Genomic DNA, 25,142 nt, shown 5'->3' on the forward strand with positions numbered 1-25,142 from the left:
CAGAGACATCTCCGGAGAGTCATTGGCGTCAAAGTAGCCTGTGCAATTTCTGCTCTTAGCAGAGTTCTGCAATAGAGATCTGCACAGTGTCCATCTCCTGGCTCTCAGGACCCCGTCTAGCCCGTTCAGTTTGACTGTTTTAGAAGAGAGAGACGGCCAGAGTGAGTTTGGGGGAGAGTTCTTTGCCTCCTAACGTTTGGGGTTTCGAGGTAAGTGAGTGACAGGGACCTCTCCGTGGCTAATCGAATCTTAGTGGTCTCATCACAATTTCTCATGGTCAATGGTAAAAGTGTGACCGTTACTGCCATGAAGGGCTCTAGACTAGAGATTAGATTACGCAAATTCTCTGTACCTTGGCCAGTCAACCACATGTTTAAGTAGACTCCAGGTGCTTCTAAACTCTGCAGCATGTTTGATCGTAAATGCTCCCAGATGTGTTCATTCCTGGTGTATCATATTGATGTTATAAGGAGTAGGACCCCCGTGTTTCTGGGGCGGACCCATAACAGGAACTACGTGGTGTGCAGGGAAGTGTTAGGATGTGGTTATGGGAAGTATGATGTAATGCGCAGTGCGCAAGTGAATGTTGGAGAATAAAGTCATGCTTAACCGGAGCTCCCGTGTGGCGTAATCTATGTCCATGCTCCAGGACTGAGGAAGATGCTACACAGGCATATCCTCAAGACTCTACACTGGCTTCCCATCAAACAACGGATTCAGTTTAGGGCACTGTGTATCACCCTTTAAAGAGCTCCAGGGATGAGACCCTCATTTATGTCAAAGTGAGTTTTAAGGTACAACTCGCCCGTACTCTCCGTTTCTTCTCAGCCTGTCTGTTGTACCTACATTCTTAAGATCCAGAACTGGGGGCCGAAGCTTTTCTCTTTGTGGCGCCGTTCTCTGGAATTCCCTTCTTTGCGCTTCGCAGCACATCTCACTTGATGCCCGGCAGATGCTCTCTCAGACGTGGCTTTCTCAACAAGCTTTTCATGCCTTTATGTTTCCATTCGGATTAGGTTCTCTCACACTAGTCAAGCTCCAAGAAACTGTTGGATATTTGTGTGATATATACATTTTTTTACATAACTACTTGGGATTTTAATTGTATCGGCAGAGTACTTGGGGCTGTTGAGGTGACTTCCCTGTCGACTATGCAGGTGGCTTTGCACACACACCTGCTTTTAATAATGGCTGAAAGTGGCTACATCAGTGACCACCGGAGTCTTGCAGAACACAACATATTTATGGCAGTACATTGCGTCCACACGCCAGCTCTTGTCCTTCACTAGACGCACCTGTGGGACTCTCTAGGCCTCCTGGTCTCTGCAGTCTGACTATCACTATTCCACTGTCCAGTACTGTTCTTGGAAGGAGGGAGTCTCCGTGCCACACCAGCATTGACCAATACTTCTAAATTTTGATTTTTTTTTCTCTAAACACTGCTCAGATAGGTATTCATAACTTCTGTATGTACATTTCATTCTCATTGGAATTCTTCAGACAAAGTGAAGTATGTTCCTTGTCATGCTTCAGGCCGGTGGCCACACTGCTCCTGCCGTCAGTTGTTTTTTCAAATAGCAGCCATGAAGTAACCTTGCAAGGACATTCACGACAGCCCTCAAGTATGTGAGACTGAGAAGGTGCAGACCAGGGAGCACAGAACTACCAACTTGCATGATACCAGTGCTTGGATGATCATTTTGAAATCCTGGACTGAAGGAGGCATTTCAGGTCTTTGAGGCATTTCAGGTCTGTGAGAAAGTGGCTCTGTAAATACTGTTCCCAAATAGGTACAGTGTGTACAGAGTCCACAGTCCCCAGAGGTTTGGCAGAGGTTAAAGTTAGATACAACCTTACTCTCTAAAGTGGTAGCTTGGTTGAGCAGTAAGGCAGTATCAGAGGACAGTGTAAAGCATTTGTTGTACACACTCAGTCAGCAACTGGTCTCACACACTCAAGAACTGAACTCTAGGCCAATGGTTTGTATATAAAACTATATGGTTGTTTTATTTTAGAACCAACAATAGGTATCAAAATATACTTTCTCAGAATGAGATGCTTTAGTTAAATACTTTGCAATAGGCAATTGACTTTTGCAGGTAATAGTTAGTGTGTTGCAATAGGCAACACAATTTCAAACACAATAATACATTGAGCTCAATGGCAATTTTAAGTTATGTGCAATTGATTACTTTCAGGATTACTTTTCTAACTCTAGGACTGGTTCCTAGATTCAGTCCTGGGACAGTTCTTGGAAACAAGTGAGTACATTCGTTTTAGTTACTGTTGATATTTTTAAGCAATATTTTGCTATTTTAAAAGTTGACACAGAAACTTCTTCTAATCAAATTACCAATGTTATCCTATGGAAGGAAATTCACTTAGTAGGTAAGTAGGGTTATGGTTACTTTTTCTAGGTCAGTGTTGGATCCTAGATCCAGCACTAGTGTACCACCTGTAAGCAGTTGAGAAACTGCGTTAAGTTACACAGGCAAATTTTAAGGAATATTTATAAGTTTGCAAAATCGACACTTAGAAGAAATTTCACAGAAAAACAGTCAATGGTTTCCTATGGAAGAAAATTCAAGTTACGGGTAAAGTATGTTCTCGTTACTTTTGTAATCCAGTGCTGGGCTCCTAGGCTCAGTACGGGGGCATCTATCTAAAACAGGTAAGTAATTTGGTATTCACAGTTGGTACGATTTTTAAAGAATATTTGTAGTTTGCAAAAATCGACACTTGGAAGAAATTTCACAGAAAAACAGTCAATGGTTTCCTATGGGAGAAAATTGAGTTAGTGGTAAGTACGGTTGTAAGTACCTTTCAGGGTCAGTGCTAGGCACCAAGATCCAGCACTGGGATCTCTCCTAATAGCAGGTGAGTGTTTCCGTTTTCGTTACTCGGTTGATTTTAGGTGAATATTTTAAAGTTTAGAAACTCCACACTACAAAGAAATTACAACAGAAACCAGTCAATGTTACCCTATGGAAGAAAAGTGAGTTATCGGCTTTTGGGTAAGTACTCGACTGGCAGAGTTAAGGTTCTGGGCATACACTCAGGGGTCTCCCAGAGTCAGGTAAGTACAGTTGTTGCACCCTCAGCGGCTCCTGGTCACTTGTTCAGGGCAAATGGTGAAGTAGATAGGAGTAGAAGTTGCAATGCCAGGGCCACTCGGGCGGCTGGGTGCAGGGTGCTTTTGATCCGTCGGGAGCTCAATGGATTGCTATGGTAAAGCTCAAGGACGAACAAAGGCTGCAAGCTCGGGGCGAAGATTCTTCAGGTGCCACCACCACTTCGAGAGGTTAGTTGGAGGATAGGTAGGTACCCAGGAGTCGGGCACATGGGGCCGCAAGGCGCCGGGGTGCCTTTTGGTGTCGGGAAATCTTACCCTCTGTTGATCGCGGTTGGGGGGGTCCCTGGTTCTGAGGCTGCAGGCATCGCCAGGAGTGTCGAGGTGGGTCCTTGGGTGCCGGATTTGGGGTCACAGTCGCCGGGGGGACGTCCACAGGGTCTTTGTCCACTCCAGCATAGGCCAGGCTTGGCGGGGCAGAGTGTGCAGGGTTCGCGGTTCCGGGCTGATGCCAGGGGTTAGATACTTGCTTTGAGCAGAGCCACTGTTCGTGGGAGTCTCAGGTGCTCAGAGTCACAAGGTAGCCAGGTCCTCCGGGGGTCGACAGGCAGGTAGGGCTGGGGCCAAAGCAGTTGGTGTCTTCCTCTTCTTAGCAGCTGCACGGCAGGTCTTCTTTCTTCTTGATCTTCTTTGATGTTTTAGAATCTGGAATCTAAGGAAGGAAGGTTCAGGGTGCCCCTAAATACTAAATTTAGGGGCGTTACAGGTAGGTAAAGGGTAGGGACCACTGGATCCTGTCCTGGGGTGGGTACACCCCCTATCCTGCCACTCTCCTGTGGGAGGGGGGCAGTGGCCTAGTCCTGATTGGGTAGGGCTCCCCATCTTCAAGATGGCGAGAGCCCGGAGATGTGCTTCACCTCGCCTCCCCCACCTGAGGTGTGGGATTGGCAGAGGCTGGCACACCCCCTGTCCTTCCTCGGGGTTTCCGGCCAGTCTTCCCGCCAGAGTAGGGGTCAGAACCGGTGGGGGCCAGTTGCTGAGTACAGCAAGTGGCCTGGAGAAGCTCACAAAGGCGGCATGCCTTTGAAGCTTCCCCCTGCCCATCATGGGGGAGGAGACCTAGCACCTCGCCCAGGATGTGCATTGTTGCAGGCCCAGGAGAGCGGGGGCTCTCCACCCAGGGGTCTAGCAACATGTCTGCTGTGTGGCAGCCTAGGCAGCCTCTCAGACAAGACGTGGATTGTAGGTTAGGTTTCAGGGGGCATCTCTAAGATGCCCTCTGTAGTGCTTTGTACATTAAATCCCACACTGGCATTAGTGCGGGTTTAATGTGCTGAGAAGTTTGATACTAAACTTCTCAGTCTAAAGTGTGCCATTATGGTGCTGTGGAGTTCGTGTTTGACGAGCTCCCAGCACCATATACTCTTAAATGGCAGCACTGTACTTACAGTGCCCAGGAATGGACCTGGGTACTGTAGGGGCACAAGGCTCATGCTCCTGTGCCCACACCACTGGCATAGGGCACCCAGCTAGAGGGGTAGCTGATGTATGCCAGGGCAGTGTAGGTTGTGGGCACGGCACACAGGGATGTGTGTCATGTCGACTCTTTGTTTTGTCTTGTACCCAGACACTCAGCCTGCAGGGCAGTGTGTGTGTGTTAGGGTACAGGGCCTCTAAGGGTGGCACAATGAATGCTGCAGCCCTTAGAGGCCTTCCCTGGTCACAAGGCCCTGGGTACCTAGGGTACCATTTACCAGGGGCTGACATGTGGCCAGGGTTTGACAATGTAGGTTTTAGGGAAGGAACATAGGCCCTGGGCACCTGATTGGCAGGAGTCCAGGGCACACTCAGTCAAAGTACATTCAGCAATTCAGCAAAAAGTGGGGGCATACCATGCAAGAAAGATGGCACTTTCTCACAAGGTCTTTGAGGCATTTCAGGTCTTTTAGGCATTTCAGGTCTTTGAGACATTCGAGGTCTTTGAGACATTCGAGGTCTTTGAGACATTCGAGGTCTTTGAGACATTCGAGGTCTTTGAGGCATTTCAGATCTTTGAGGCATTTCAGATCTTTGAGGCATTTCAGATTTTCGAGGATACGCAGCAGAGGGTGTACTCTTCTAGCTGTGTCTCTTTAATTGTAGATCTAGGATAAACCTTTGGATTAGGGATGAAGTCCAAGAATTAGAGCATCTTTGACAATGGTAGAGTGAATCCCTATGTGGCCTTGGTACATTTTATGCACCTTTGGAAAATCACTGACAAAAACTGGACATGAATTGGAGATATTCAGAGTTACAGTAGCACACAGATGCTGCACCTGCTGTAGTCTTCTTTGGAGCAGTTTATCGTTTTTGACCTGTGTTTGCACCAGGGGTCCTTGTCTTCCTTCTGTGTACAGGTGTACACGCCTCCTTGGTGCCCAGCTCAACAAATCTGACCCCAGTACTTTCTGAGTGAGATGGTGCGTATCCTCCCTCCTCAGACGGTAAGAGGGGCATTTCCAGAGCATTTCAGGGAGGCTGCAGGATTGACTTGTCCCAAGGATCCTCCTCTCCTGGGGGGAACATGATCTCATTGCAGCTGGCCAGATGTGCAGGCTTCCGGCTTTGGTGGCCACACTGATACCAGTTTGGACTGGTCCAGGTGTTCTTTAAATGCTCCTCTACCTGGAGGGCTGTAGCCAGGAGACATGGCCACAAGTCAGAAAAGGGAGTAGAGTGGATTTCATTCAAGCAGGGAAAACATCTACAAGGCAAATGGGAATGTAATGGCTTCCCCTCCCCCCAATGCCCCTGCCCTCCTTCTCCCCCCACACCCCTGCCTCACCAGGCACCAGGTTCACCGCTTTTAGGAAAAACGACAGCAGAGTTTGTACGGTCAGGCTGCTGCAATGTGGTATAATATGAGCATTAAATTCATATATATGTTAAGGTATGTGTGCATTTAACCCCCGTGCTGTCCATCTGCTCAGCCGTTGGCTTGGAATTCATGAAGGAAGCATGGAGGGCCCTTCCAAAGAAGCCATGTGTTCTGAGTTTTTCCACCTTTAAAAACATTAATACAGGCGGAAGCGCAATGTTTGCTGCTGTATTTATCTGTGAAATCAGTCAAAATGGAAACCTGGGAGCCTTACATAGTTATATTTTCATCGAGGCTGTTATGACGTATTGGACGTATGCCCAACCCAGAGAACTGTCATCTTATTACTAGCCCTCACTCCTGGGTCTGAGACTGATCCTGTCTTATTACTAGCCCTCACTCCTGGGTCTGAGACTGATCCTATCGTATTACTAGCCCTCACTCCTGGGTCTGAGACTGATCCTGTCTTATTACTAGCCCTCACTCCTGGGTCTGAGACTGATCCTATCGTATTACTAGCCCTCACTCCTGGGTCTGAGACTGATCCGATCTTATTACTAGCCCTCACTCCTGGGCCTGAGACTGATCCTGTCTTATTACTAACCCTCACTCCTGGGTCTGAGACTGATCCTATCGTATTACTAACCCTCACTCCTGGGTCTGAGACTGATCCTATCGTATTACTAGCCCTCACTCCCGGGTCTGAGACTGATCCTATCTTATTACTAGCCCTCACTCCTGGGTCTGAGACTGATCCTATCTTATTACTAGCCCTCACTCCTGGGTCTGAGACTGATCCTATCTTATTACTAGCCCTCACTCCTGGGCCTGAGACTGATCCTATCTTATTACTAACCCTCACTCCTGGGTCTGAGACTGATCCTATCTTATTACTAGCCCTCACTCCTGGGTCTGAGACTGATCCTATCGTATTACTAACCCTCACTCCTGGGTCTGAGACTGATCCTATCGTATTACTAGCCCTCACTCCTGGGTCTGAGACTGATCCTATCTTATTACTAGCCCTCATTCCTGGGTCTGAGACTGATCCTATCTTATTACTAGCCCTCACTCCTGGGTCTGAGACTGATCCTATCTTATTACTAGCCCTCACTCTTGGGCCTGAGACTGATCCTGTCTTATTACTAACCCTCACTCTTGGGTCTGAGACGGATCCTATCTTATTACAAGCCCTCACTCCTGGGTCTGAGACTGATCCTATCTTATTACTAGCCCTCACTCCTGGGCCTGAGACTGATCCTGTCTTATTACTAACCCTCACTCCTGGGTCTGAGACTGATCCTGTCTTATTACTAACCCTCACTCCTGGGTCTGAGACTGATCCTATCTTATTACTAGCCCTCACTCCTGGGTCTGAGACTGATCCAATTGTATTACTAACCCTCACTCCTGGGTTTGAGACTGATCCTATCTTATTACTAGCCCTCACTCCTGGGCCTGAGACTGATCCTGTCTTATTACTAACCCTCACTCCTGGGTCTGAGACTGATCCTATCTTATTACTAGCCCTCACTCCTGGGTCTGAGACTGATCCAATTGTATTACTAACCCTCACTCCTGGGTCTGAGACTGATCCGATCTTATTACTAGCCCTCACTCCTGGGCCTGAGACTGATCCTGTCTTATTACTAACCCTCACTCCTGGGTCTGAGACTGATCCTATCTTATTACTTGCCCTCACTCCTGGGTCTGAGACTGATCCTATCGTATTACTAACCCTCACTCCTGGGTCCGAGACTGAGCCTGTGTTATTCCTGACCCTCACTCCTGGTGATGAGACTGATCCTATCTTATTACTAGCCCTCACTCCTGGTTCTGAGACTGATCCGGTGTTATTCCTGACCCTCACTCCTGGGCCTGAGACTGATCCTGTCTTAGTGCTGACCCTCACTCCTGGTTCTGAGACTGATCGTGTTATTCCTGACCCTCACTCCTGGTGATGAGACTGATCCTATCTTATTACTAGCCCTCACTCCTGGTTCTGAGACTGTTCCGGTGTTATTCCTGACCCTCACTCCTGGGCCTGAGACTGATCCTGTCTTAGTGCTGACCCTCACTCCTGGTTCTGAGACTGATCGTGTTATTCCTGACCCTCACTCCTGGTGATGAGACTGATCCTATCCTATTACTAACCCTCACTCCTGGGCCTGAGACTGATCCTGTCTTAGTACTGACCCTCACTCCTGGTTCTGAGACTGATCGTGTTATTCCTGACCCTCACTCCTGGTTCTGAGACTGATCCTGTCCTATTACTGAACCTCACTCCTGGGTCCGAGACTGATCCTGCCTTATTACTGACCCTCACTCCTGGGTCCGAGACAGATCCTGCCTTATTACTGACCTTCACTCGTGGGCCTGACACTGATCCTGTCTTATTACTGACCCTCACTCCTGGTGATGAGACTGATCCTGCCTTATTACTGACCTTCACTCCTGGGTCCGAGACTGATCCTGCCTTATTACTGACCCTCACTCCTGGGTCTTAGACTGATCCTGTCTTATTACTGATCCTCACTCCTGGTGATGAGACTGATCCTGTCTTTTTACTAACCCTCACTCCTGGGTATGAGACTGATCCTGCCTTATTCCTCACTCTCACTCCTGGTTCTGAGACTGATCCTGTCTTATTACTGACCCTCACTCCTGGGTCTGAGACTGATCCTGTCTTATTACTGACCCTCGCTCCTGGGTCCGAGACTGATCCTGCCTTATTACTGACCTTCACTCCTGGGTTCGAGACTGATCCTGCCTTATTACTGACCCTCACTCCTGGGTCTTAGACTGATCCTGTCTTATTACTGATCCTCACTCCTGGTGATGAGACTGATCCTGTCTTTTTACTAACCCTCACTCCTGGGTATGAGACTGATCCTGCCTTATTCCTCACTCTCACTCCTGGTTCTGAGACTGATCCTGTCTTATTCCTGACCCTCACACCTGGTTCTGAGACTGATCGTGTTATTCCTGACCCTCACTCCTGGTGATGAGACTGATCCTATCTTATTACTAGCCCTCACTCCTGGTTCTGAGACTGATCCTGTGTTATTCCTGACCCTCACTCCTGGTGATGAGACTGATCCTATCTTATTACTAACCCTCACTCCTGGTTCTGATACTGATCCTATCTTATTACTAACCCTCAATCCTGGGCCTGAGACTGATCTTGTCTTAATACTGACCCTTACTCCTGTTTCTGAGATTGATCGTGTTATTCCTGACCCTCACTCGTGGTGATGAGACTGATCCTATCTTATTACTAACCCTCACTCCTCGGCCTGATACTGATCCTGTCTTATTACTGACCCTCACTCCTGGTTCTGAGACTGATCCTGTCTTATTACTGACCCTCACTCCTGAGTCAGAGACTGATCCTGCCATATTACTGACCTCACTCCTGGGTCTGAGACTGATCCTGTCTTATTACTGACCCTCACTCCTGGGTCCGAGACTGATCCTCCCTTATTGCTGACCTTCACTCCTGGGTCTGAGACTGATCCTATCTTATTACTAGCCCTCCCTCCTGGGTCTGAGACCGATCCTGTGTTATTACTAACTCTCACTCCTGGGTCTGAGACTGATCCTATCTTCTTACTAGCCCTCACTCCTGTGTCTGAGACAGATTCTATCTTATTCCTAGCCCTCACTCCTGGGTCTGAGTCTGATCCTGTCTTATTACTAACCCTCACTCCTGTGTCTGAGACTGATCCTATTTTATTACTAGCCCTCACTCCTGCTTCAGAGACTGATCCTATCGTATTACTAACCCTCACTCCTGGGTCCGAGACTGATCCTATCTTATTACTAACCCTCACTCCTGGGTCCGAGACTGATCCTATCTTATTACCAACCCTCACTCCTGGGCCTGAGACTGATCCTGTCTTATTACTGACCCTCACTCCTGGTTCTGAGACTGATCGTGTTATTCCTGACCCTCACTCCTGGTGATGAGACTGATCCTATCTTATTACTAACCCTCACTCCTGGGCCTGAGACTGATCCTGTCTTATTACTGACCCTCACTCCTGGTTCTGAGACTGATCCTGTCTTATTACTGACCCTCACTCCTGAGTCAGAGACTGATCCTGCCATATTACTGACCTCACTCCTGGGTCTGAGACTGATCCTGTCTTATTACTGACCCTCACTCCTGGGTCCGAGACTGATCCTCCCTTATTGCTGACCTTCACGCCTGGGTCTGAGACTGATCCTATCTTATTACTAGCCCTCCCTCCTGGGTCTGAGACCGATCCTGTGTTATTACTAACTCTCACTCCTGGGTCTGAGACTGATCCTATCTTCTTACTAGCCCTCACTCCTGTGTCTGAGACAGATTCTATCTTATTCCTAGCCCTCACTCCTGGGTCTGAGACTGATCCTATTTTATTACTAGCCCTCACTCCTGCTTCAGAGACTGATCCTATCGTATAACTAACCCTCACTCCTGGGTCTGAGACTGATCCTATCTTATTACCAACCCTCACTCCTGGGCCTGAGACTGATCCTGTCTTATTACTGACCCTCACTCCTGGCTCTGAGACTGATCGTGTTATTCCTGACCCTCACTCCTGGTGATGAGACTGATCCTATCTTATTACTAACCCTCACTCCTGGGCCTGAGACTGATCCTGTCTTATTACTGACCCTCACTCCTGGTTCTGAGACTGATCCTGTCTTATTACTGACCCTCACTCCTGAGTCAGAGACTGATCCTGCCATATTACTGACCTCACTCCTGGGTCTGAGACTGATCCTGTCTTATTACTGACCCTCACTCCTGGGTCCGAGACTGATCCTCCCTTATTGCTGACCTTCACGCCTGGGTCGGAGACTGATCCTATCTTATTACTAGCCCTCCCTCCTGGGTCTGAGACCGATCCTGTGTTATTACTAACTCTCACTCCTGGGTCTGAGACTGATCCTATCTTCTTACTAGCCCTCACTCCTGTGTCTGAGACAGATTCTATCTTATTCCTAGCCCTCACTCCTGGGTCTGAGACTGATCCTATCTTATTACTAGCCCTCCCTCCTGGGTCTGAGACCGATCCTGTGTTATTACTAACTCTCACTCCTGGGTCTGAGACTGATCCTATCTTCTTACTAGCCCTCACTCCTGTGTCTGAGACAGATTCTATCTTATTCCTAGCCCTCACTCCTGGGTCTGAGACTGATCCTATCTTCTTACTAGCCCTCACTCCTGTGTCTGAGACAGATTCTATCTTATTCCTAGCCCTCACTCCTGGGTCTGAGTCTGATCCTGTCTTATTACTAACCCTCACTCCTGTGTCTGAGACTGATCCTATTTTATTACTAGCCCTCACTCCTGCTTCAGAGACTGATCCTATCGTATTACTAACCCTCACTCCTCGGCCTGAGACTGATCCTGTCTTATTACTGACCCTCACTCCTGGTTCTGAGACTGATCCTGTCTTATTACTGACCCTCACTCCTGAGTCAGAGACTGATCCTGCCATATTACTGACCTCACTCCTGGGTCTGAGACTGATCCTGTCTTATTACTGACCCTCACTCCTGGGTCCGAGACTGATCCTCCCTTATTGCTGACCTTCACGCCTGGGTCTGAGACTGATCCTATCTTATTACTAGCCCTCCCTCCTGGGTCTGAGACCGATCCTGTGTTATTACTAACTCTCACTCCTGGGTCTGAGACTGATCCTATCTTCTTACTAGCCCTCACTCCTGTGTCTGAGACAGATTCGATCTTATTCCTAGCCCTCACTCCTGGGTCTGAGACTGATCCTATTTTATTACTAGCCCTCACTCCTGCTTCAGAGACTGATCCTATCGTATAACTAACCCTCACTCCTGGGTCTGAGACTGATCCTATCTTATTACTAACCCTCACTCCTGGGTCCGAGACTGATCCTATCTTATTACCAACCCTCACTCCTGGGCCTGAGACTGATCCTGTCTTATTACTGACCCTCACTCCTGGTTCTGAGACTGATCGTGTTATTCCTGACCCTCACTCCTGGTGATGAGACTGATCCTATCTTATTACTAACCCTCACTCCTGGGCCTGAGACTGATCCTGTCTTATTACTGACCCTCACTCCTGGTTCTGAGACTGATCCTGCCATATTACTGACCTCACTCCTGGGTCTGAGACTGTTCTTGTCTTATTACTGACCCTCACTCCTGGGTCCGAGACTGATCCTCCCTTATTGCTGACCTTCACGCCTGGGTCTGAGACTGATCCTATCTTATTACTAGCCCTCCCTCCTGGGTCTGAGACCGATCCTGTGTTATTACTAACTCTCACTCCTGGGTCTGAGACTGATCCTATCTTCTTACTAGCCCTCACTCCTGTGTCTGAGACAGATTCTATCTTATTCCTAGCCCTCACTCCTGGGTCTGAGACTGATCCTATCTTATTACTAGCCCTCCCTCCTGGGTCTGAGACCGATCCTGTGTTATTACTAACTCTCACTCCTGGGTCTGAGACTGATCCTATCTTCTTACTAGCCCTCACTCCTGTGTCTGAGACAGATTCTATCTTATTCCTAGCCCTCACTCCTGGGTCTGAGACTGATCCTATCTTCTTACTAGCCCTCACTCCTGTGTCTGTGACAGATTCTATCTTATTCCTAGCCCTCACTCCTGGGTCTGAGTCTGATCCTGTCTTATTACTAACCCTCACTCCTGTGTCTGAGACTGATCCTATTTTATTACTAGCCCTCACTCCTGCTTCAGAGACTGATCCTATCGTATTACTAACCCTCACTCCTGGGTCCGAGACTGATCCTATCTTATTACCAACCCTCACTCCTGGGCCTGAGACTGATCCTGTCTTATTCCTGACCCTCACTCCTGGTGATGAGACTGATCCTGTCTTATTACTGACCCTCACTCCTGGTTCTGAGACTGATCCTGTCTTATTACTGGCCCTCACTCCTGGGTATGAGACTGATCCTGTCTTATTACTGCGCCTCACTCCTAGGTCTGAGACTGATCCTGTCTTATTCCTGACCCTCACTCCTGGGTATGAGACTGATCCTGTCTTATTCCTGACTCTCACTCCTGGTTCTGAGACTGATCCTGTCTTATTCCTGACCCTCACTCCTGGTTCTGAGACTGATCCTGTCTTATTCCTGACCCTCACTCCTGGTTCTGAGACTGATCCTGTCTTATTCCTGGCCCTCACTCCTGGGTATGAGACTGATCCTATGTTATTCCTGACCCTCACTCCTGGGTATGAGACTGATCCTGTCTTATTCCTAACCCTCACTCCTGGTTCTGAGACTGATTGTGTGTTTCCTCCACAGATCGGAGACCTCCTCCAGCTCCTAGAGATCCTCTCAGTGTATCCGCCTGTCCTTGCCTCCTTCCCCCTCACCTTTGAGCAGCTGAACCAGGTAAGCCAAGGGCTAATGTGCTGTAAGTGTTGGGCTGCATTGTTTAGCGAGGCGGCGTGTTGTGTAGGACAAGGCTGTATTGTCTAGCGAGGCGATGTGTTGTGTAGGGCAGTGCTGATTTGTAGGAATGGGTTGTATGGTGCAGGGATAGGTTGTATTGCCCAGGAGGGCACTGTATTGTGTAGTGATGCTTTCTCTTTTGTAGGGAAAGTCTGTATTGTGTGTGGGGGCTGGACCTTTCAGAGAGTGTCTGTAATGTGTAGGCGGGGGCTGCATTGTGAAGAAAAGGGCAGTATTGAGTAGAGAAAGGCTGTGTTCTGTAGGGAGGTGTTATAATGTGTAGGGAAAGGTTGTATTCTGCAGGTGTGTAGGAAAGGCCTGTCTCTAAGTAGGGGTTGTGTTGTGTAGGCAAAGGTTGTATTATGTAGCAATTATTTATGAAGGAGATGCATTTTGAAGATAAAGGCTGTATTGTGTAGGGAAAGGCTGTATTGTGTGTGTGTTTGTGGTATGGGGAGGGCTGTTGTGTTTTTCTGGCACCTTGTGTCATTGCTTTGATACCAGAGATGCATACCCAGCTGTTGCATTGTAGGCAGCGGTTGTATTGAAGGAGGTGCTCGAGATCAGAGTACTGAAAGAGTGACCTGTGAGTACATACTTCAGACTGATAGCTGTGGGTTTATAGGAGCATTCTGGCAAGGACATAGAATTTGAACCACATGTGGCCGTCCGTGATAGCCAAGAATCAGTGTAGACCCTCTACCTCGCGTGTGGCAGCGAGTGGATGTTGTGGGATTAGTTCTGATTGAATCTGTGTGGCTTCAGGACAGTTCTAGCAGGTGGTTGGTGCTTAGACATGGCAGCAAGTCCCTGGTGATATCGAAGGACGCTTCTATCTGACTCACACCTCCCTTTCTCTTCCAGTATTTCGGGTTCGTCCTGTACAGAACCAGGTTGCCTGTTGATGTCCTGGAACCCACCCCGCTGATGGCTCCGCATGACGCGGTGCACGACTTTGGCTACGTCATGTTGAAAGGGGTAAAGTATGCTTCACTATCTATGGTGTGATGCCCATAAGTCATGGTGAATGGGATGGGGCATTATGTGTCGGAGGGTAGGGTGAATGCGTATGGAACACAGTAAGCCAGGGTAAGGCGCGGTGAAAGGGACATACCATACTACCTGAGGTAAAGGACCGTGAACGAGCGATAGCAATGTCAGCAGAGTACGGAAGTGCAAATGTGGTTGAACCCAGTGATCTGATTAACCTTTGCGAATGGATCAGGAATGGTAAATGGTCTAATTGGGTCACAGCGCAACATGGCGGCCGTCTTGGAGGCATAGAAGATCGCGTTTCGCAATCTTGGACGTTTTTACCCGTAGTTTGAAGATTTCCACCATGTTTCGTCTACATGCAGTGTTCTGCAATCTTGCAAGTATACAAAATAACAGCCACAGATGGCTGCCCAATGCTAATGGCTTTGCCAATGCTTTTACTGCAGTTTTTTAAGCAATGACAAGAGCCAATAGTGACAACAAAGAAGTACTGACAAAGCAAGACTGACTGGCTTTCCAAATGCTTTCAGCTGAACTTAGTTCATTGTTGTTTTGATTGAAGAATATCAAAAAGCAGTTCCCCACACCCTCCGTTTTGATTCTAATCCCTTCTTTTGTTCTTAAACTCTTTTTGTTTCATCTTCAACTCTGTGAAGTAACAAAAAGGTGACGAAAGAAATTAAGTGATTTTCTACGTTTGTTTGTTCAAAGGTATTCTAGATTTCCTGTTATACTTGAGTAATCTCGAGGTGGTTGAATTATCTGTCTTGGAAAAAAAAAAAGATGAAAGTGTATTAAGTAACAAGCATTGGCAAAGGCAATCGGTTTCACCTGTTTTTTTCAGCCATGCTTTACAGCAGCGCAGATGAAATTCAGAAAAAAAAGCGCTGCCCGCATCATTGTGCGTTTTCTTTTTGTGTGTTTTTTTTACTTTCAACAATGCTGCACAGCAGCCGCACTGCTGTACAAAATGACAAATACATTGACAAAGCCAAATAGCTTTTCTGTTTAGCTTTGTCAATGTTTTTTTGCCAGGTTGTACTGCAGGTCATCCACTGTGCAGCATGCACAACCTGCCTAAAACAATTATTGACAAAGTCAATAGATTTTGCATAGTTAAGGCCTATTGGCTTTGCCAACGCTTTCTTTTCCTGGTGGGAGGTGAAGACGCAAGCAACACAGCTGGAGGGGGTGGAACAAGCAAGAACACAGGGCAGGGCGTTGCAAGCAATGCAGCATGAGGGCCAGAGATGGGGCAGCAATAACTGGGCAACAGGCGAGCAACGACAACGCAGAGCAGGAGGGGAGGTGAAGGAGATGGCCTGCAAACACATGCAGTCTTATGGAGTGCTACAACTAAAATTAAAAAGAGTACCTCTTAAAGCACACATGCAGTGTCCTAATAATGGGCACCAAAAGGTAGCTGTACTTGGGCCATGCTCCAGGGGAGGGACAAATCCACAAAGAGGTAGGCGAGACCTAAAAAGCTCACTATGGGCAAGACCATCATGTTGATGATTTGTCATGTGTCCACCGAGGTATTTTGCTGACCATTATTTCTTTAATCTTTTTTCCTGTTTCGGTTTAGTTTAGTGGCTTAGTAGAGAACATAAATAATATACTTTTGTAGTTCTAGGTACCAAATTGCTATTTTTTTTATCCTCTATTCTCCCTCATTTCCCTTGCGCAGACATACTCATCAAAATGTCTGTGACCTATATATGCTCCTGCTGTCCAGAAGTTCCCACAAACAAATGTGATAGTGTTTGCAGCGTGTTTGACAGGGGTTAACCGTTTTTCACTGATAAGCCTAATCTCACTTCCGGGCCTGCGTACATGAACAGTGTAAGTATAAGGGCTTCAAATGCACACACTTGCACTGCCCATGCACGTCAGAGCTACATAAGAGGTTTCCGGATTGATTGGAAACATCTACAAGGTCCTGTCTGCCCAGGAGATGCTCAAATTCATGAAATAAAGACCTGGGAGGGATTTAAATGCAAAGAATTCGGAGTGGAATTGACATAGTTTGATTCTTTCAAAGAGTAATCTTTTCCCAGATTGAACCATTATAAAGCAGAGAAGGTTGTATCGTGTATATAGGGGTCAGGTTGTGTACAGGAAGGCTGGATTGTGTATAAAGGGACCTTGTTGTGTACAGAAAGTATGTATTGTGTAGGAATAGGTGATAGTGTGTACAGAAAGGCTGTATTATGTATTTAGGGGTTGTGCTGTGTACAGAAAGGCTGTATTGTGTAAGAAGGGGTTGTATTGTTTTTTTATGGAGATGATTGTAGGCAAAGGCTGTGTTGTGTAATGAATGGCTGTGTTGTATAGGGACAGGCTTTATTAGGTAAGTAATAGCTGTACTGTATAAGTAGGGGGACAAGTGTAGGGAGAGGCGGTTTCCAAGAAGGTAAAAGCTGTAGACTTCTGTTGAAGGAATTCGTATGGGAGTGGGCACATGTATGTTGGTTTCGCCTGAATCTAGTTAGTTTCTGTTGACGAATTAGGAACGAAACCGAAGCTTGTACTAGAAATGTGTTTCCAGGAGCCCTGTCAGTTCCGGTCGATGGAGACTTGTCGATGGGCCAGAGGGAGGGCACTTATCTCATTTGATATTAGCACCTTGAGTAATGGTCACAACATTCAGGAGGAAAGCAATGATTTCAGATTTAAATGACTGGATGGTGAAAAATGTCCTATGCAATTCACAATCGATATGATCTATTTGTGGGGTTATTACAAATTTTCCTAGATTGCCTCCATAGTTGGTAGAATGAGTATATATGTCCGATAAGTATCCGGATGATGGGTATGTGTGGATTGGCGATAGTTGGGGCACCTATTGTGTCTAATAATCTGCTTCTGTATATTGTCCAGACATTTAAAGAGATGTATGAACCTGGGCCCTGATGAAAAAGTCCTGTTGTTCTAAGTTTGACATGTGTTTGTTGGTTTGGCTGAAGAGTAGGTCGAGTTGGGGTATTGGTGGATTTAGGTTTAGAGGAAAATAAAGATGTGGGTGAATTTTGAAGGAATTGTTGTTCATTAAGAAACTGGATGTTGAGTGTAGAGCCAACAACAAGTCCATAGTAATTAATAACTTGTTATAAAGCTGATCCGAGAATTTGGGTTGTGAGATCGAAGGGAGTATGCCATCTGCATCGACTGCAGCTTTATTCTTAGTTTTGCTTGAGGTAATCCCATGTATTTCTGTTAAAAATGGTTATTACAACATAAAAAAATCAACATACAATAAAACATTAAAAAAAGATATTAAACATAAGAAAAAAAAAGGTAAAATCATAAATTGAAGAAATACTAAATATTATAAACCGCCACAAAATATCCACACTGCTCATCAATGACCTTTCCTTTAAATCTTCTGAATAATAAAATGCCAACCTATTAAGTATATTCATAAACATTTCATATTCGTTAAAGGGCAGATTAAAAGACACCTGAAAGTACCAAGGCTAAGTATTTCATATTTCTTAAATAGCAAGAAAGAAAGAAGCATCTCAGGATGCAAGAAAGAGACATTTTGATCTAATAACTTAGGCAGAATCCAAAGAGCGGGTCAATGCAAAATCAAGGGTTCCGGTGAATCTTTAGCTGCATGAAAAGCACCCGGATGTTTGTGTACTCCCACATTTCCGAACTTCAGGGTAATCCTTTTGAGCCTACGCCTGTGGTATGGTGGACAGAATACCAGCCTCAGCAATTCCTGAGACTTAAATCCAGCACTATGGAGTAAGCTTTTAAATATCGCTCCATTTTTAGTAGTGAAGCTCGGTAACGCCAAAAAGCCCTTGAACTGCACGTAAAGTGATCTGGCAAACTTGCTCAATAAACTGAAGACAAGTTTCAAACAATAGAATAAGTCGCTATATTACAGAATTCTCTGCGAGTCTGACATGGTTAGTTTCCTGCAATCTGTCCTTATCCACCATTCCCCGGTGTGTTTGTATAATGCTGGGACCATACTGGCCCTTATGAGGTCTGGAGTGTCCCAATAGAGCATAAATCCTGTGTTATCGACATTGAGTACACCCAGGAACCAACACAAGTTTTCTGCATTAATGATGGTTAAGATCTCTTGAGTCCTGGTATTCTGCACCACCCTAGGGCAGCGCTTGGCAAGAGTCGTATCCAATACCCGAGCGGCCCAACTTTAGGTATAGGGGTAATGTTCTTGAGCTCCGTGTCCATGGGTAGAGGTACAGAGGGGGTGCTATGAGCAATCTTAACAGGTTTTTCAAAAAACAGACGTCTGTTAACGACCCATATAGAGCTGTCGACTGTGCCTCGGTTTTATAAACTTCACGGGGTGCTAAATGGCACGTGAGCCCGGTTTCCTTGCAAACCCCTAAGTTGCTTTGGCTTTAGACTTCAGTGATACAAGCCTCCTCAAAATCGGGTTAGTCCAGCTTCCATTAGCAGCCAGCCTAATCCCCAAATAATCAAAATCCTAAACACACACCAAAGTAAAGCAACACAAAACCTTTGGGAGCGTTAAAAATTCTACACTTTGTTCACTACACAATCATTTTGAGGCCTCTATTCAGAGAAAAAAACTATTTAAAAAATGTTGTAGACCCAATGCAGACTGTAATTAACAGGGTATTGTCCACAGAGAACAGTGAACATATTTGTTTCCACAGCTAAATCCGGGGGCCTCAGGAATATGGCTCATAAGATGGGTTGTTGGTAAAAACTGTGACCAAAGTGGGCGCCAAAACACGCTTTTGGTGGACTTCCCTATTAATCTTATCGGGTGCAGATGTCTTGCAACTAAGACCACATTGTACCCGACCAAAGTTATGATGAAGATAGACACGAGATTTACCTGGATGCCCAGGTCAGACAGCGCTTTCCATAACAGGTTGTGCGACAGTGTCACAAATACTACACGCAAAGGTAGACTTTGTAAGGGCCCTTTTTGCGACAGCAGTTGTAGGAATCTAAAGGCCTGATAGATGGTGTTCACATTCTCTTTGAAATCCGCTTGACAACGTGAGAGCATGTGAGCTTCATTAATCCAGTCTTTTAATTTGGACAAAATCATTTTTGATAACTTCTTCTGCATACTCTCGATCAGTCTTCTAGGTCTTTGATTTCTAGGATTTGACACTGTCTGGATAGTGGGGCCCAACATCTTACACTCTGCTTTAAAAGTTCCCCTGGAATTTTAACTTGACCTGGTGCTTTGCCCAGTTTCTGGGAGAAGGTGGCTTTAAATACGCCATCAAGAAAAAAAAAGACGGTGTTAATAGCCTTCGTCACTAGACCTAGATCATTAGCAGCGCACACCGTAGCCTGCTTCCAGAATTCCGAAGTGTAGGAGGCTGGCTGCGTCTATAGTGTCCACCTATGGTGAGGCACTGTAAACTGAGTCCAGTGATAGTGTTTAGGTCCCTGATAACTAAAGCTCTCAAGGGGTAGCTGTGGAGAGCAGCTAAGGCTTATCCAGAAGGGCGTAAAGCAGTTGCATGTACCACCTTAGTCAGTCAGTAAGCTTTTCACTCAAGAAAGAACCACACCAGGTGAGGAGAAAAATACTTTGTATTTAACATTACACACTAGACATTAACTTAATATATCTCCTACCCGGAGATATTAATTACACAAAAAGTATACTTAGAAAAAAGGTAAGTAGCATAAAAAAACACATAGGGCCCAACCGGGGAGGCCAAAACCATATACTGAGATGTGAGGTGAGTACCAAAACGGGACTAGAACCTAGGGTTGGAGGATCCCAGGGGAAGCAAGGAACCTCCCAAGGTGAGTATCCAGGGACCCCAAGGTGCCAGGGTGCAGAGTGTTTACACCGGGTCAGACATCCATACGACAACACAGGGTAAGTCGTGGTTGGAATATTTGTGTTCTAGCACCCTTCCTAAAGGACCCTGAAGGAGCCACGCGGTTCAATGAAGTTTCGAGAGTCACCTCACCCATGGATATACAGAAGATATGGATATCTGCACCAGGGAGCCCTGGTGCATAGGGGTGGGGTGGAGTGGAGTCGGAAGCCTCGATAGACACCAGTGGAGGATCGTTGTGGAATTACAGAAGCTTTAGCGTCTCGTGGACCTGGCTGGTGGAACCAGGATGAAGAATCCAGACGAGAAGACCCTGAAAGCAGAGGGGACAGAGTCCAAACCAACCGATGGTTACCAGGAGGCACAAGAGCACAGTACTAGCCCTCGTTGAAGGTTCTTGGTGTAGCACAAAGTAGAAGAAACTGCAGCTGTGGAGACCAGGTGCCTTTCATAAGCTCTCCCACGCTGGTGGACGAGTGCAGGAAGGTTCGTGGCCAACAGTACCACCAGCAAGCCTTGGCAAACACCAACAACGGTTCGCGAAAGGACATGCTTGGTTGCAGTCAAGCAAGGTCTGAATGGACTAACCCAGCATGGGTAAGTCAGGACCGTCCCTCAGCAGGATGGAGAGCCAGCAGGTATTTGTGGAGCCCCCTCAAGGACTTTCTGGCAGCACACACAGGAGGTCACAAGGAAGCCCCAGCAGCACACAGGAGATGAACGCCCATGATGCAGGCAGGATGATGCACTTAAAGCCGTGAAAAGGTGGAGCTTGAAGATCTTTAATGAAGAGAGCTAATAAGCCTTAGTAAAAACCAAACAGACGTGTTGCACAGGGAGATGGTCCACTTTGGCTGGAGAGGGATTACAGTCTCCCAACTTGCAGGGAAGACTGATCAGGCCTCTAGAGAACCAACAAACCACCACCTGTGTTGCAGAGCTGTGCGGTGTTCATGGGGCAACAGGATCAGTAAACCGGTCATCAGGGTGCCAGTGGATGCACATAAGTGACTCCTTCACTTCAAGGGAGATTCCGTCAGGATTTAATACAGGCTGAGTCCTTGATGTTTCGGAAGATGCATGACCATGGAGTTGCAGAACTTCCGAAAAGCACAGGGATGAAGATGCAGCAGGATCCTTTCTACTGGGAGCAGTCTTTCCGTGGGTCTTGGCTTGAAGAACTGCAGAGTTGCAGTGTCTACCAGCAGAAGAGCCTTTGAACAATCTTCAGACAACAGGCAGCCTTTTACAGAAGTTGTTGGGATGATTCTAAGGACCCACTCTCAGAGTAGCCTTTAAGTAACCCTAAAAAGGAGAAGGACCTATTTTCTGGTGGCCTACCTATCAGAGCGGGTCAGGGACGTTACTCAGCTGTCCTAGGCAGTCAGATGCTCCCAGGAGCCAAGATTCAACATTGCAGAGTCACCTCCCTAGGGAGGAGCTGGGCTGTGGGGTGGACACTCCCCTGTCCTTTGTGTAGTTTCGTGCCAGAGCAGGAGCCAGGGGTTCCTGAACTGTACAAAACTGGTTTATGCAAGGAGGGCACCAAATGTGCCCTTCAATGCAGTCTGGTGGCGCTCGGAAGTGCCCACACGCTACCTAATTCTAAAGGAGAATTGGTCACACCTGCCCTTCGCAGGAAATCCTTTGTTCAGCTTCCCCTGCCCGAGTGAAGCTGATCAGCAGGGGGGCAGAACACTGTCTAAGGTTGGCAGCAGCACGGACTGGCAGTCGGACCTTGTAAGGCTACGCAGTTAGGCACTGGGGGGTCCTCTAAGGAAGGACCACTGCATACATGGTATCATGTAACTAACACTGGAATTGGTGTAGTTGCATAACTCCAACATGTTTGATACCAAACATGACCAGGTTTGGAGCAGCCATTATGTAGTTACACATCTTGACTTGCCAGTGTCCACTGCATACCTTATAATGGCTTACAAATCCCAGAAAATGGGGTCTGAGGTTTGTAGGGGTACCTCTGCTCATGCAGCGGTACCCACACACTTAGAACCAAGCACCCTGTCCTTGGACTGAAGGGCCTACTTTAGGGGTCACTTAGAGGTTAAAAGTGCAGTGACTGGGATAAAAGGGAGACCCTGTATCCAAAGTGAAAGGTGCAGCAGCATTTCATGCCGACTGCAATGGCAGCTTTGCCGACAGTTTGCATGGGCTCCCATGAGTGGCATAACACATGCTGCAGCCCATGGGAGACCTCTGGAGTACCAATGCCCTGGTACCTCAGTACCATATACTGAGGACTTACAATGGTACCCCAGTATGCCAATTGTGGGATGTAGAAAGTACTTACAATAGAATTTAGAAGAGAGAGCACTGCACTGGGGCCTCATTAGCAGGATCCCAGTGAACTGCACTCGAAACACACTGACACCAGGCTAAAAGTAGGGGTATCTATGCCAGAAAGATCCTACTTTCCTACAATTAGGTGAGGGCGTGTTGGACTCATTGGTCTCCGCATTGCGTGACATCAGGGATTCTGACAGAAGACAAGCTTCCACGGGCTTTGGTGTAACAAAATGCTCGAATATCTTTGACTGAGAAGGCGGAGAGTAGGTCATCCCTTCACTTTTCCTCCCACAGTGCCTCCTTCGCTTTTAAAGTTAGCATATGATTTTTCTAGGTGCCAGCATGTTCTCCCATCTTATTTTCCTGGGTAGCAATGAATTAACCTCTCTTCGCTTCTTTACAAGCCTTGTAGGATGTGGCGCTGTTTCTGGTTGTCTTCCCTTTCATGCATGTTTAGTAACAAAGGGCGTGATTTAGATCTCAGCGGACGGGTTACTCCGTCACAGCGGCGACCGGTATCCACTCCGCCGAAATATAAATCCCATAGTCTATAATGGCAGTTATAATCTGGCGGACAGGATATCCGTCACCGTTGTAAAGGAGTAGCCCCTCCCTCCGCCAATATCCAAATCAACCCATAATCTCCACGTTTCTGCATATCAGTGACTGAAGTCCCTAAATACTAAAATAATGTCTTAACTCTGAAGAACTCTTTTCCATGAGAGAGACCATCGTAGAATAGAGAGCGGACATAACACCTGATTCAAGACTACGCCCCATTTTACCCTTTTCTGATTATTCAAATTGCTAACGTTAAGGCCATTATTATTTGATTGTGGGATATTGCTAGTTTAAAAAAAGCTCTTTTGTGTCCGGCAAAAGAGCAACGGTTCATTTCGGGCCAATCTATAACCACAAACCTATGACGTCAGGCCAACTACGTGTAACCGATTATAGTTACTATGACTCAACCACTTCCGTTCTTAAAATGTGGCGCGAGACGGGCTGTCTGAGGGGTCGCGACCATGAAAGGCTCAGAGACCGCCCCCTACAGTGAGCCTTGCAGTTCAGGTGGGTGTATGTGGTATGCAGTCTCCTCAGCAAGGCTGAGTCCCGTTCAGGAACACCGCAGGTCTCACCTTCCTCTTCAGTGTACCATGAATAAGGGAAACCGGGCCAGATGTATACAAGTATTTTCTCGTCGCTAGTCCTGTTATTCAGGAAATTCTATGGTTTGCGACAAGAACATGTGTTTTTCAAATGTACTAAACCCATTTAGTGGCTCAGTAATGTGTTACCAGATCGCTAAATTGGTTTTAAGAATTCATTAGGAATCGCTGTTTGGAAGGGGCATGTTTAGGGTGTTTCTTCCAAATAGCGATTTCTAATAGTATGTATTAATGTTTAAACAACCGAAACCCAGTCGCAAAACATTAAAATCTCACCAACTACTAAAGGTAGTGGTACTCAGTTCGTGAACAAGAAGGGGCCCTCTAGTGACCCCCTGCCCTTTAAGAATGGTCCAAAACAAAAATTGTGGGGGGGGGGGAGGGAAGGGGGGGGAGGGGGGGAATGCGTTGTGGTCCATGCGAGTCCTAAAAAAAGTAATAGATTACAAAAAAAAAACTTTGTATTTAAATTCATTGGTTTCCTTTAAGTAAAATAAGCTGCATTTTTGTAATGCTTTACTTAAAAGCAATCTCAGACATGGTGGTCTGCTGTGATGACAGCAAATCGCAGCGGCTTGCAACTTTCGACCTACCTCATTAATATTCATGAGGTAGGTTGAATTGCGACCCACTGCAATTCACTATTTTGCGGCCTGACCTATTAGTGCATGGATTTCTCAAAACGTTAGTGCACATATTATGACCGTGCTTTGCAAATCCTATGTTAGCATATCTGTGCCTGTGCTCCAAAAGTAGCTTTGTAATCTCCAGTGACTGTCAGGGGCGACACACAGGCCTGGTGCTGGCCGAGGAGATGGCCAAGACCTGAGGGAGCAGAAGGGTTTCCATGGAATTGCTCAAGCTCGAGTTATATGTATGTAACCGGGGCATGTTGTACTTTATTTGTAACTTACACATTTACCTTTGGAAGTCATACAGTCAATTCAACGGTAGTAACAATTTTATAATCTACGGATTTTTTTGACCTAATCAATAAGACTGCGTTAAGGGTGACCTTTTCTTGGGACAAAAGCGTCAATACTGTTCTTGGTGTACCCATTAAGACAAATGGGAGTAGGGGCCGAAGTCTTCTGGTACATACCCATTTCATGATGAGCGACCCAACTCAAATCTACGTTGTGTCGTAGCACCCTTGTAGTTCATTAGAGGACCTTGAATGCATTTTTCCCAATGCGTAAGGGAGTGGTTCCGTGCGGTCCGGAATAAGGGCAGCCTTGTCTCGTGTCCTAAACCAAGCTGAGATATTGCAAGGTGTTACCTCGTTCACCATGGCACATGCCCTGGGTGGTATGAAGAGCTAATAAAGTACAGATAAATGCTAATGAGTCATTGGGCTAACATTGAATACTGAAAGGGAACTTTGAAGGCTTTTATGGCACCAGGAGACACAGCTGCAGAAGGTGTTTTGGACCATTGCCATTTTTAGTGGTATGTCAGAAT

The 25,142-nt window shown here is 46.6% G+C and overlaps 1 protein-coding gene across 6 annotated transcripts in view; it reads left to right on the forward strand.

Annotated features, from left to right (window-relative positions):
- Positions 1-25,142, forward strand: part of LOC146859432 (beta-galactosidase-like) — a 356,754-nt gene that overhangs the window by 287,095 nt on the left and 44,517 nt on the right. For all 6 annotated transcript variants that reach the window (XM_085650133.1, XM_085650132.1, XM_085650130.1 and 3 more), the window contains 2 exons: positions 13,235-13,324; positions 14,249-14,362. In XM_085650133.1, the coding sequence (XP_085506259.1) occupies positions 13,235-13,324; positions 14,249-14,362 (204 nt within the window). The remainder of the gene's footprint in view (positions 1-13,234; positions 13,325-14,248; positions 14,363-25,142) is intronic.

Source organism: Triturus cristatus, chromosome 3_2 (assembly GCF_964204655.1).
Source record: "Triturus cristatus chromosome 3_2, aTriCri1.1, whole genome shotgun sequence".
Classification (NCBI taxonomy): domain Eukaryota; kingdom Metazoa; phylum Chordata; class Amphibia; order Caudata; family Salamandridae; genus Triturus; species Triturus cristatus.